General features: G+C 31.7%; 1 protein-coding gene across 2 annotated transcripts; it reads right to left on the bottom strand.

The window, feature by feature from the left end:
• Nucleotides 1-4,336: 4,336 nt before the first annotated feature.
• Nucleotides 4,337-13,214, bottom strand: LOC148601245 (uncharacterized). 2 transcript variants are annotated; one of them, XM_088554177.1, is made up of 3 exons: nucleotides 12,906-13,214; nucleotides 10,393-11,051; nucleotides 4,337-7,367 (listed from the first exon to the last, which is right to left on the bottom strand). In XM_088554177.1, exons 2-3 carry the CDS (start codon nucleotides 11,042-11,044, stop codon nucleotides 7,249-7,251), a joined length of 771 nt encoding a protein of 256 aa, XP_088410303.1. In that variant the 5' UTR covers nucleotides 11,045-11,051; nucleotides 12,906-13,214; the 3' UTR covers nucleotides 4,337-7,248. The 2 variants fall into 2 exon arrangements, with proteins under 2 accessions (XP_088410303.1, XP_088410302.1); XM_088554176.1 differs by having other exon boundaries at nucleotides 13,141-13,214.
• Between the last annotated feature and the right edge of the window lie 1,488 nt (nucleotides 13,215-14,702).

The following is a 14,702-nucleotide window of genomic DNA, read 5'->3' as shown; positions in this document are numbered from 1 at the left end:
GAAGTAAAAAGGAAGCACTGAAAAGCTAGTGGACAAAGAGTAGGACTTATCCCTGTTTATTTAACTCCAGAGACATCCTTAGTGTACGGACGTACGGAATTTACACTTCTTACATCATAAGGGTCTTAATTTATGGCACAAGTTACAAATCTTGATATGCTCCGATTTAGGCATTAATCACAACATATCGTATGCTAGACTGGCACTAATCGAGAATTTAACACGCACATCAAAATTTCAAATCTTAATTTACAACGTTGCAGTTGCAATAGAGTGCAGAAACATTTCTTAATACTCTGACATAGGGTATACCAGTGTAGTTATAATTCTTCACATCACCCTTGATCTACAGGCCTTGGTATTAAGTACTAGTCCATATAAAATTCAGACACTGCCTAATGTTGAGGTGATTCATGGTGTAATAACCCACAGAACAAATGGTATGTCTTTGTATATATATATTATACTTTTGAGTAACAATATAGTCAATTCTTTATTCAGATCTGTACTTTTGAAGAACTCCCACTAAAATCAACCAAATCAAACCGAATTTGGTGCGTTTTTGACATGCATGAATCACCACCTGTCTGATTTTTAATAAGACTGCTACTAAATTATGACGGACCTTCACATAACCATTGACACACATGCTGAGTACAGTATCAAGTCTTTATTCTGAAAGGGTTTGGGGTTACAAAAAAATTCAAAACACCAACATAGTTGCTTTTGTTTCTGACCTTGAACTTTGACCTATGTACGAAAGTGAGGATTTTTATTGGTAGTGAGCAACCCCATATTAATATTGACCATTGACCTACAGGTTTGAATATCAACAACAGTAGCCACTAACAAGCCAAGTTTTAATTGCCTTCAACAACTGGTTACAAAATTATGAAGCACAATTTTTTTTTTCTGGAATGAACCAATGAAGCAATTACTATAAGACACCTAGACAGAAAATTAATAAAAACACTAAATTTTATCAAATATATGATTTATTTTGATCCATATGCACATACCTCCAACTGCCTGATTACAGTTCCAGGACTACAATATTCTATAAACTGAAAAAATATTAATTCTTACTTCTCAATTACTTCCTGTTTGCAGCATACATATTTTTTCTCCCTTTAAAGAACTTTTATTTGTTGCAAAAATAAGTTCTTTGACATCTGACAGCTTAGGTATTCATAGTAATTACACACATTTTAAAGCATTTCAAGCAGAACTATTTTTCTGGAAAAATAAGTTATTTTAGCCCTTTGATTGATTATAAACAGTTGTGAAATACAAGCTCCAGTAGATGGGAGATAACTCAGTATTATGCATGTCCCCATAAAGAACATTTTCTTCATTTTTCTTAACTTTATTTCTAAAGTGTCTATATTATTTAACCTTAAATTATATGGCTACAATGAATATGTATTTCAAAGTCAATTTTAAGAAACAAAACCCTTATTGACTTCTACTTCTTAAACAAAACAACCCTTTTAAGTTTTACCCACTAGCTCAATTAAATTCCAGTCTATTTGAAAACCAATATACATTTAACTAAGTACCAGTAGTAATACAAGTCCACCAACCTCTAAGATCTATTCAAAAAAAAAAACTTGTACATGTATTTAAAAAAACATGGATTTCTAAACATGTTCTGAGCAATTACTTGTATATAATGGATAATACAAGGACAAAGAGTACTAGTTAATTAAGTTTTTCATGAAACCTGATCATCCCATTTTCTCCTCTGTCTTGGATTATTGGTCTAATAAAATACAGATTGAGAAAATATTTTAAAAAAATTATTTGCATCTTGGAAATTGATTCAAACTAAACCACTTGAGAAATAAGTATACTCAGATTTGAGAATTCTGTTTTCATAAAATTCAAGTATCAGTCTCTGTAAGAATCAGGCAGTTGGTGAAACATGGTATGAAAAAAAATCCACCATTTCAAAAGTTTAATTTAACTATTTTCACCATTAAAATCAAGAAAAAAAAAGACAAGATATTCCATATCATATTGGTAAATTGAGTTATAATTTCACTGAAAATGAACATTTGAAGGGCAGATAACTCTGTCAAAAACATCATTTTTCTAACATTCTACAGAAAATTTCTTAACAAATCCAGTGATGCACAGATCAAATAGTGGTCTTTTCAAATAGAGAAATCATCTTTGAGTAAAATTATATTATCCTGTTTGTTGGGTTTTGACATGCAAGTTTCTCATTTTTCCATTTTGCCTGATTCTTACAAATATTTACACTTAAAATGGTGCTTTAAGAGACTTACTGATATCAAAGTAGTTTTCCTTACAGGTAAGAAAATAACATGTTGAAGCAGAAACAGTGAATGTAATGCATGACCATCCTAAAGCTACCCCAATATTATGCCCATCTTTTTTTTGCAATAAGAAGCATGCTATGAAGTTTTTCTGTCTGTCCCAAACTACATCAACCTGACTTGTTTAATTTACTACAGAAGAAATCCATATGACCTTTCATCATTCCTCACAATTCTCCCACAATCATACAACAATCAAAATCGAAATTTGTAGGAGAAAATTGTAATCATACAAAAATAACATTACAGTTTTCTTGTGCTTATTTTTTTTTTTTGCAAACATATAAAAACAAATTAAACCAATACACTTTACAAGAATTACATGTCATAAAAAAAGGTACTATAGTAATAATTTTAAAGGGAGCTCAACCATACAGGGGTGGATCCAGAAATCCAGAAAGGGTGAATAATCTGTTCAGCAGTAAAAACAATTTTCCTGGAATAAAATTTTAAAATCTACATTCTGAGTCTGGGTATGCATGTCAATTTTATAACACAAGGGTATTGGGTACAAAGGGAGGCAAGTCCATCTCATTCAGGTGATTATCTCCCTTAGTAAACCATTGTTGTACTCCAGTACAACATTGGCTATAGCTTAATGAGGTATTTCATGAAAACATAAGAGAGATGCAGTGAAACTGGCCAAATCCAAATAGGTTAAAAGTAGTCCTATACCACTATAGTGCTTTGCTTTCTACTAGAATAATATTAACACTGAGCTACATATACCTGAAATTAGATTTAATTGTAATGCACTATAAGCACATTGCTATAATTTTCAGGAAAAGCCTTAAGAGCTTTGCTATGCAAGTAAACACCATCTTAGGGAGAAATGCAGATTCTCCTTTAGTAATGAGTGAATCAAATTATTTCTCCACTTGAGATGGTGAAATTAAAAATGCGAGCTATAGTGAGCATGATAAAATTTTAATTGTACCATGAGAGTGGAGAAATAATTTAAATCAGAAATAGACTGAAGGAGAATTGTTTTCTCCAGTGAAATCTGTAGAAAACTCAAAAATATAAAATGGTGGGAATACTCTCATAGAAATCTTATCACCGCCAGGTGATCAAAAAGATGTATGTATTTTTTTTTCTCCAGCTTAGAATGGGAGAATTACTGTTTAAAGTATTCAAGTCTTAGACAAGTGTTTTTTTTTAAATCATTGCAGGGATTTGACAGATTTCACTGCATATGCAAAATGCAAAGAAGGATGTATTCCAATATAAATAGACTCATATTGATAAATGATAAACATACAAGAGAAATGGAAATGAAAATGGAATAAAGCCAATTTTAGCAGTGTTATTTAATTAAGCACTCTGTAAATATTCGAAGAAAGTACTTGGTAGGCGTCCATTTATGTGGTAGACATAAAAAAATATTAAGTTAACTGACATTCATTGAGAATTTGAACTTGTTGACAAGCTTCATGTAGATAATTTCAAAAATTAATGATATTGACTTGAAAACCAGATTAAACAACTGGCAATGATTATATAGGTAATAAATATTATCAGGGCCCCAATATATATATATATATATCATGGCCCTGATAATGTTTATGATCTATATAGTCAATTGTCAATTGTACCCTGTGATCAAATTTTTTTTTGCACATTGACTGCAGATGACTTGACAAATTTTGTCCATCCTTAAAAATAGTTAAAGTACAAGACAGTAAGTAAAAATTTCATTTAAAAATCAGCGACTGACGTCTTCAAAGTCACTTATCATCAAATATTATATGCCACTGATGTTTGCATCCTTTCAACATCCGAAACGGCACAAATGTGATATGCTCTAAAATCGGGGTAACTTCCACTAGAATCTTTGTTCCCTTGATATGAGTACTCTTTCGTTTTTGTGATGACCCAAATGTTTCTCAATCAATACAATTGGTTATCAGGAAGTGAGGGTAATGTTTTCATTCCACAAGTTTCTCTCAATATATAGATAGATAGATAGATAGATAGATAGATAGATGCTAACCGATCATTTCATCTTTTAAGGTAAACGTCCTGTTCTCATACAAACAAAAATACATGTAGAACACGTGTTGATATTTAAGAGGTACAAATGTACATTTAAATCTTGTATGAAGCTAGAATTGACAGTTTTACAGCACCAATCAGCAGCATATAGTGGTGTAGTAATATAAAATTATGCAAATCATATGAAAATGTAAAGTACTGAAATTACAAGTGCAAGAAGTCACTAACAATATTAGGGACTTAAACATAAATTTAAATAAGCCACCAAGGAAAGTGTGTAAGAATCAGGCAGTGGATGAAACATGGTATGAAATAGCCACCATTTTGGAAGTTAAATTTGACTATTTGCACCATCAGAATCAAAGGAAAGAGACAAGATTTTCCATATCATACTGGTATATTGAGTTAAAATTTAATTGAAATCCACTGAAAATTACCATTTCATGGGCAGATAACTCTATAAAAAAAACCTGAATTTCAAATATTAGTGAAAAAATTCTGAGCAAATCAAGTGTGGCAGAGATCTAACAATGGTCTTTTCAAATAGAGAAAGCATCTTTGAGTAAAATTATATTGTCAAATTGGCGGTTTTTTTTACATGCATGTTTCTGATATTTCCAATTTTGTCTGATTCATACAAAAACTTACACTTATGGAGTAATCATTATACAATGGGAAACAAGTTTCAATATAAAACAGACTGGCTAGACAACAACACAGCTGTCAGAAGAATTCTTTAAAAAAAAAATAATTAAAAAAAAATATATTCAAATCTTATCTGTATTTGTTCTTAAGAAATATAATACGTATTGTGATTTGTATATTGAAATAATAAAAAATATATTTTTAAAGTATTGAAGCAGGTCTCTGAGCATTATAATGAAAAATGAAGCATAGTGATTTTTTACAACAAACTATACATTTGCAGTACTGTTAAGTATACATATACATTTTGACAAAAAAGAGGTAAAAAACAAGAAAAATTACATGGATATAGTTAAAAGAACAAATTGCACAAAAATGAGTATATTAGTAAAAAAATATTGCACTTTTTTGCATGTAAATATACATGTACATGAACATAACTAAGGGATTTTCTAGAAAGATGAATCCCCCTTCCAGTTTTTCTACAATCAAGTTATCTTCCCGTTCCATAAGTAAAGGGAGACAACTAAAAAAACACAAAAAAGTAAGGAATACTCAGACACTTTTCATTAACTTCATGTTTTATACAATTATACAAACATAAATGAAGTAGAAAGAAAAACAATCATATTTTTGTGTCATGGATTGTAAAACAAGATGGCACCTTTATCATTAACAAACACACATAACAAGAAAAACTACTAAAAATAATGCACCCTTCAAGTACATAAAAATACACATACAAGTTATAATAAACACAAAACTGAAATATTAATTTGAATGACTTACAATACAACATCACTTTCAGTTTTCTGAAAAAAGTTTGAAACCAGTTAATTGAGATTCATTAAGTAAAATTCCAACAATAAAACAATACCTCAGACTTGCCTTCTAGGACTTATGTAGCAGGCAAGACAAAAACTTAAAAAAACACAGGTAATTTTTATGGGATATCATAATATCAACTTGAAGTAAACACTTGAAATTTATACTAAACAGCAAAAATGTGAGGTTCGACTTGTTCACGAAAACTTCCAAATACTTGTGAATACAGATTATGAAAATAAGTTAATATGAAAATAACGCCAACACGGTGCTGGTGTGTAATTAAAATATTGCAATGAAATAAACTACCTACCTGTGTTGCAGTAGGTAGTGAGATTTATGTAGCCAGTTACAGTACCTGAACAGATCCGTGCAACAAAAATTGCGATCGGTCATCGATCACCGATCAGTTTCCAATCCGTCAAACCGATCCATTAAACCGGTGATCGCATCACATGACCACAGAGTGGTCACTGTATTGTATGGTTTTTCTTGTTTTCTTTGTCAATTTTACACATATTTACATAATGTAATAGATTTAAATATCAATTTATACTTTTATTTTACATTTATTTTATTTTGAACAGATATCACATCATTTTATATAACAAAACTGCGATCAGATTGGTCACCGGTCATCTATCCGTCAGCGATCAATCAGTCAACGGTCATTGATCTGTCAAATCATTGCGTGGATCGGTTCAGGGACTGTAATTGAGTTGGCTAAAGGATTAATTTTTAAGCTGAATAAGTTTGTCACTGGCTTGTTACCAAAAAGTCTAGGGTCCAATCCTTGGTGAAGGACAATATAATTGTGTGATTGAAATCATGCTCTCCAATCACAGGTGTAACATTAAACCTGTTCGCTACTTATAGAAATTTCCTCTGCTTTGTCTATTAACAGAAAGTTGCCATAAAATTTATCAGAAAAATAAGAAATCATCTACATGTACATAAAGAATGTACTGTGTACACTGTAACATACATGTAACTGCAATACACAAATAAAACAATTTAACAACACAAACTGTACAAAGCAGTTTAGATTATGTAGTTAACATTTAAGTTTAAAAACAAAATTAAAATACATGCTGCTTGATACTATGTTTCTTGACTCACCTTTTTCTAGACCAGCATATAACCTGCGTTTATACTTTTAAATCTCATTTGAGTAACAAAATCTCTAAATTTTCAAATATTCAACAACATGTAATCAAGATATTAGTATGCTCTGGTCATACCCACTCATACTATATGCATGTTTGTACAGTATATCTAAAAAATACAGCTTTTAATGCACACATTTAAATGCCCTATTATAACTACACACACATGTACATGCAATAGTCAGCCATATATGAAATCACCATTTGTTCCTTAGTTCTCAGCAATAAGGCATGTTTGTTCAATTGCATGCAGTATGGCATTTTTTCTTGTCAATCTAATTCTGTTTTGGCTTGTCCTTTTTCCATTTTTCAGACTGTGCTATGGTTCGAACCATATAAAGCAGCAGAAATATCGGCAACAAAAATGGCAGGAGTAGAACTGATTTTGGATCATCTAAAATGAAAGAAATTTTATTTAAATAAAGATACATATACATGTTGAATCTTCAAATAGCCAAATAATATTACTAAATACATGTACATGAACCACTAATCAAACATGGTGGTTGCATGTACTGTTGTTCTAGGTATACATTGTACCTCCACTCATTTTATGAAGCAAAAAATGGGAGAGGCCAAAGAAACCAAACATTGATATTGGACAGCAACTGAATTGCTTATAATATATAAATTTCAATTATATAAAGCCAATGGCTTTAAGCCATTAATCAAATCTGAAATAAATTCATTGGGAGTGGAAGTTATTGCAACAAAATATGTATGGACGGACAAATCATTGTTTTAATGGAGTACTAGGGTTTATTTATTAGATTCATCATTGTCAAATGATTGCTCAGCAGTAATTAGTAATATGTTTGATTTTATTTTAAAAACTGGTTAACCATTTGCTTATTTGAAAAACTGGAGGAATGAGACAGGGTAAGTTAAAATCCACTGAATTGTCAAATGCAGGAAATGCTTTTCATAGCATTTTCATGACCTGAACCATTTTTAGAATAGGCAGCCGTATCTATTCACAGATTAAAAATCACAACAGTCATTTTGAGCACAATACACTAAAGAACTATTATGCTTATTTTCATTCAATGATCTTAAATGGTTTTAGACAAGATTTTCAAAGTTGTACATGTGAAAAAAAAAAACAACAAAAAACTGTTTCAGGGGCTGTAACTCCTACATCAGTCAATGTATGGTTTTGAAAATTTTGGTATACGTCCTACTCATGATGCTTAACAATTTTGTCCAACCAGAAATTTTGTGTGGGATACCCTAAGGAACATATATGCCAACTTTCACTGAATTCTGCGCAATGGATTTTGAGAAGATTTTCTAAGTTGCACATGTGAAAAATGCAAAAAAAAACTGTTTCAGGGGCTGAACTCCTACATCAGTTGACGAATCATTTTGAAAATTTCGGAATAGGTCCATCTCATGATGCTGAACAATGTTACTAAGCCAGAAATTTGCTGATGGCAATGGTTTTTGAGTTATTTGCAAAAAAACTTCCATCTGACACCTATGTTCTATTTTTAGTAACGGTGGCCACGTTTTTTTCATGGATCAAAAACCCCAACGGTCATTTGTGCAGAACACCCTAAGGAACAATCATGCTAAGTTTAAAACCTGTCAGTCTAGTAGATTCAGAGGAGAAGATTTTTGAAAATTTGTCCACAACGACGACATCGACAGACGCCAAGTGATGGCACAAGCCATGAGGAGCTAAAAATGAGTTGAAGTGAGACAACCATAAATCTGGGACCACCCTCTTATTTGTTAGTGGGAGCAAGCTCCTGTGCCAGAGCTATGGTTTCTTTTCCACCTACAGTACAGCTCACAGCATAGTCTGATAAATACCTGGCATACCTCCAATACCTGGTATGCCAGGTAAGAATCCTTTGAAACTGATTCTGTTATTTGTAATACAACTCACTAATTGATAAATATATTCTTGTTTTTCTGGTAAAATTTGTCTGAATATAGCTGAAATATTGCTGCTCGGCCGTTAAACCCCAACAATCAATCAATCTAATAAAATTTACCTATCGCCCAGGATAGGTAATAGTAGAAAAAGTAATTTACCTATAGGGTAAAAACTGCCTTTTAATTAGTGCTTGAAAACACATAATTATGTGTATAAAAATTAATATAATTTGTTACTGATATGAAATAAGCAATTAGACTGATGAAACTGAAATACATGTACATGTGTACATGTATTTTCTATTTCTACTTTAAAAGGACTTTTTAAATGATTTATATAAATAAAAGGAATGAAAAATGACAACAGTTTTTTTTTCATTGGCAAGGAAGCTATTTATTTTAAATCATTTATTACATGTATTGAAAAAATGGGAGGCCATATCTACCAGATGACAATATCCAGGACCCAAACTGCATAGGAGTTTGACTGCTTTACAACTAATAAATGGTCATTACACACTGCAATGAAAATAACTGAGAAAATATGGTTATAATTGACATGTGCTAGGGTTTGACAATAACTTCTTTACTTTGATGATCAACAGGACTACTTCAGAGGTAAAGCAGGTAGTCCGCAGACAGTAACAACAGTTCAGTTCTTAGATCTTAGGAAAAATAAGGGAAAATTTTGATATATTTTCATAATTATGATTTTCAAAATAATTAATTTAACTACAAACTAATTTTTCAAAATATTTCAAAATGATCAATAATAAATATATAAACTGTCACATACATGTAATAATACAATTCAGTTTTACATCAAAACGCCAAAACTTATCAAGAAGTTCTTCATAAACATCATCATGTATGTTCAGGGGTTTCATTCATTTTACAATTCAGGTACCTTTTCTTTTGTAGAAGGTACTTTTCATCATTTTCTTTAATAAAACTATATGAAAATTTAAAATTCTGGAAGTACATTGTACCTTTCAGTAGCATAGAAGAGTTATGGTACCTGCCAGTGCCTCTTAATGAAAGGCCTGTATGTTTGATTAAAACAGTAAATTCACTAATACATCTACAAATTCCCTAAGAACTATTTTTGAATTTAAATATTTTTGAAATTTTAGTTAAACATACTTAAAAATTTCAAACCTTAAATTATAAAAAAAAAAACCAACCTTACTTTTAATTTACTTTACTTATATACTAATTTTAAAATACTGAGGTGAGCCACCTGTGTGTGATAATTAACTGTACTGGTAAAACCACCAATAGGAACATGTACCTGTTCAGTTAATTAAACATTTCCTGTTGAATATTGGATCCAGGTGATGCTGGGGGATGGGGATCTTGTTAATTAAGGGCCACTAAGCAATAAATACCAGGCATTGGATGTCGGGTATGAGGTACAATGTATGCCAGGTACATGTATTTATCAGACTATGCTGTGAGCTGTACTGTATTCATAAAAATTTTCCTTCAATTCATTTACTTACATGTAGTAAAAACACTGAAAATGTGAAATATCTTACTCAAATTAATGTGATCAAAGGCAGGCATGGTCTGTACTTTGTTGGATTTCTCTACTTCCATTTCAGATTTCTGTGTGTCGTTAATTGTCTTGACAGGTATTACCTCTCCTTGGTCCTTATTGTCTAAAGTCAATTTTTGATTATGTTTATCATCACAGATGTTAGCTGTTAACATTATTTTATCTTTGGTCTTCAAAAGCAGTTCTTTTGTTGGGCTATGTCGTGTCTTGGCCTTGAATAAATAAGCATATTTCCGTCGATCAGCTTCTTGCATTGCATGCTGTCTAATTTTATTCATTCTCTCCTCCATTTTTTCAAGGCGAATATTCTGTTCATTCTGCAAATTCAGGAGAGCTGGATGTCCATCAACCTTTATATCTTTATATGAAATGTGTCCCTTATTTACATTTTGCAGTAGGGGAGAGCTTTCCCTTGAGTCATGTGTAATAGGCATTGTCACCCACTTTGGCTTGGTGCTTATACGATTTTGGCTAGAAAAAGGCTCAGTGACTTGTGATAAACGATTTACATCTGAAGGATTCAATGAGTGTTTCTGATGGTAGCCCTCATAACCAGGAATATTCCTATTGATATAGTCTGCAAGTTCTTTGTTATATTTTTGCTTCTTCCTTTTGGAGTGAACATGCCCCATTGTCAACCTGTGAAATTAACATGTACAAAATATACTTGTGTACATTACTGGATATCAATAATTTATGAAATTTTTGTACAAGTTCATGTACATGTACATGTATTACTTATGGATTCAATCTGGAAAAAGATTATTTGCTCATTTCTGTCGAAATATTGCACACATTCAACAAAATTTTCTAAAAAAAACAATGGTGGGTTTCCAAACCAAAGAATCAGTGAACTAATATATCATATAACAAAAATTATTTAGTGATTTACTCTTAATAAGAGTACTTGTGATACATGTATTTCAGACTTTTGGACTATTCAATTTTCAGAATAATGACTGACACCCAAAAAAATCATATGCCCATAAGAAAAGTGTAAACATCCATTTTCATTTCATCAATACTTGCATTTTAAAGTGTTTTAGACACTTCCTAATGGGCCAATCATTGCTAATTGGATTTAATATAAAGGTAAATCTGTTTCTGAATGTACATGTACATATCCTATGGTTAACAGCACTGTAAGCCTTGTACATGTATGAAGCCAAGTGCAGGTACCAGTATCGCACTGCATATCCCTGAGCAGGTATACATGTGCATGTGTACGTCAATACATGGAGGATTAAAATATAGTGCATTTTGTTTTTGCCTCTTTACAAATTAATATTTGTCAAAAGATATGAACAATGACTTATAAAATAGCGCAAACATAACACTACAAGAAGACAAACTTTTTGTTAAGAAAATCTAACATTATAACATATAAATGTTCCACTGAAAAGGTTGGTTTGATGAGTGCAAAACAAAAGTGAAAGTAGCGAAAATGGCTATTTATAGTTCAAGACTACTTTTCTGTCTGAGCTCCTACAAAGGTGAAAGTTTTATTGAATCAATTTACATATATTGTATTCTTTTTTAATCCTAAAAATATGCACATCACTATAGAAGTCTATCCATGGAATATTAATAGAATACTGAGACCTGCACATGGCCAAGATTCTGTACACCTTTGACCAAATGATGTGAGTTTCAATTGGTTCAATAATATATTTACATCTGATTGACACCTTCAACAAAAATTAATTTGAAAGGATGGCTAGTTAAATGAATTGTCAGTCAGAGTCACCTGGTCTAACTACCTTTGACTGGTTTCAGTTGTAAATTGGTTATTGTCAGTACAATTGCTTGATTGGAGGAAATGTCCGTTGCTGACAAATTTACTGCCAATTTTTATCTACAAAAGCTAGGCGACAAAAAAAATCCCCAACTGGTTATTTTTGGTGCCAGATCAAATGAAAAATCACAAATTGCAACATTGACAAGGCCTAGCATAATCCCCGCATACATTATGTATATAAATAAGTTAAAAAATTCACTGTATGTTGAAGGGTTCTGCTAGAATAACAATTAACATACAAAAAATTCAAATGAGAAAACATAAATGGTTGTTACCATGTACACATATATTTTGTACCATGCACACTGAGTAGGTTTTTCCTACCAGAAAACTTGTGCATGAATATACTTAACAAAGACTATGTCAATGCTTATAAATGAAAACAGGTTAGAAATTTCAAAATGATATTGCTTTTACCTGAGGTTTCTCTTGGAATAAAATAGTTTTTATTAAATCAAATAAAAAAATGATTCTTCTTTTAATTGGTCCCTCCCCCTTTTACCAAGTTTGCACGCACAAGAAAGGATCTTGAGTCCAAATTGTTGAAGTGAACATTAACACATTTTGTATTGTGAAAAGCAACAATAAATACGATGAGAAAAAACTGATTTTAAATTAATTGCTTAACATCCGCAAGTTTTATGGCGTAGAAAGAAACCCCCCTTTTTTAGTCACCAAAATGAAATTAAACTTACCTCACATATCACCGTTCCATCTATCAAACAAAGAAATCATCTACATTTATTTAATCTATTTGTGAAGTAACAACTAAATTCAAAACAAATCCCCATTTTCATTTTGGTTTGTGTACTGCAAAAATAATGTCGATCGCGGATGACTCATACCAGCACAACATAAAATTTAAATCCGTATTGACTCTTCTTTCAAAGAAAATCGTGATTATACCGCAGATAGAATATTGAGACTTACTCAGTGCAGTGTCTACATCCTGTGCAACACTCTTAAAATCGTCACGTCCTCTCTTCCTCTCGACTCTTGTTTACAAAACACATTTTCTTTCATTTACTCATTACAACTTCCGGTAAATTCAGCTTCCTTTTCCATTCATCCTGAAGTTGATGACGTCACTATGCAATATGACACCTGTCGAAGAATTTTATGAATGAAACGTATTGCGTAGATCTTACGTATTTGTGCTTTAGCATTTTCTCAAGCAATTGAGTCTTCCATTCTCTCTGAAATTGAACTACTACGGCCGTTCATCTAACCGAGGAATGATATTTTGCCAAACCAATTTAAGTGAGTGTACCTAATATCTACGTGCTAATTCTGCTAGTGAGTGTATATTCCTATTTTTTTTTAAAGCTGACCATTGATGGACATTAATGAACATACGTCATCGAACTTGATTTCGAGATAAAGACAAATTTTTACAACATCTATATGGATTTACTACTTCCCAATCTATTTCAAAAAGTGGTCCGTATATAGAATTTCTTATAATTTTATATAAAGAACAATTACATGAACTGATATTTTTTCCATTTTTCAAAAAAGAAATTTGGGGTCACCGAACTCTTTTTCTTGTAATATCGAGAAAAAAATCCTTAAAATTCCCATTTCTATAGAACATTTTCCCACCAATCATCTCCCCTTGGGAGGCAAATGTGTATGACAAAACATCTTTTAAAATAATTCAATCGTATTACTTTTCATATCATTTATATAAAAAAGCCTTTTTCATATCATTTATGTAAAAAAAGACTATCAGTGAATTTAAAAAAATGTCTGTATGATTTTGTAAGATGACAAAAAAGAATGTTCAGTGCAATAGGTACGATCTACTTAAAAAGGTTCTTTTAGGGAGTAGTACATGCATTAGTGGTACATGCAATTGGGATATATATCAGCAGGTGTGGACTTTTTGGGGATACAGTTTTTGTTTGCGATTCATACATTTCTTGGATTCAAAAACGTTTGTTATAATTATGGAAATTAACAAAATGTCATTTAACACACTCTAGTTTGCTCTATCTGAAACCTCAGTGTGAAAATCATCATGCAGATGTTAATTCCCGCTTTATTGGTTGATTCCGAGCATTGCACGCTGAGATTGGCAGAGGATGTACCGATTGAAACGACGTATGATTTGAATAACGCTCGAAAATTTTGAAAGGCCTGTCTGCAGCGGTTAATGAGAGAGGAAATGAACGTCTGCCGCAACGTGGAGCTTGCAGAGGAGGATGTTAATATAATTAAAGGCGGCTATAGGTATACAAGTTATTCTGAATATATCAAAGTAGAGTTCTGGGGGGGGGGGTTCAAGGGGTTCAATTAATGAAGGTAAACTTTTCTCGTCTGGTTTTTACAGTTGTTTTTTTTTTCTTCTTTGCATGCAGTGTCATTCGCCACTGACGGAGGATCTAAGACCGAATATTTGTGATTTGAGTCTTCAAAACCTTATCATCACGTTTTACATGTAAAATGTATTTTATTTAGATTTAGTTTTACATTTTAATCTGTTCAGTCTA

Source organism: Perna viridis, chromosome 12, assembly GCF_037379345.1.
Source record: "Perna viridis isolate PV_CMFRI_1.1 ecotype Kerala chromosome 12, ASM3737934v1, whole genome shotgun sequence".
NCBI lineage: Eukaryota > Metazoa > Mollusca > Bivalvia > Mytilida > Mytilidae > Perna > Perna viridis.
This window is presented reverse-complemented; position numbering and strand designations above follow the sequence as displayed.

Bases quoted from the DNA above. Each gene is read 5' to 3' on its own strand.
- LOC148601245 (XM_088554177.1), bottom strand. From the start codon at position 11,044: ATGGGGCATGTTCACTCCAAAAGGAAGAAGCAAAAATATAACAAAGAA. The intron at 7,368-10,392 runs GTAAGATATTTC...CTTTCATTTTAG, and splicing joins CTTTGATCACATTAATTTGA to ATGATCCAAAATCAGTTCTA.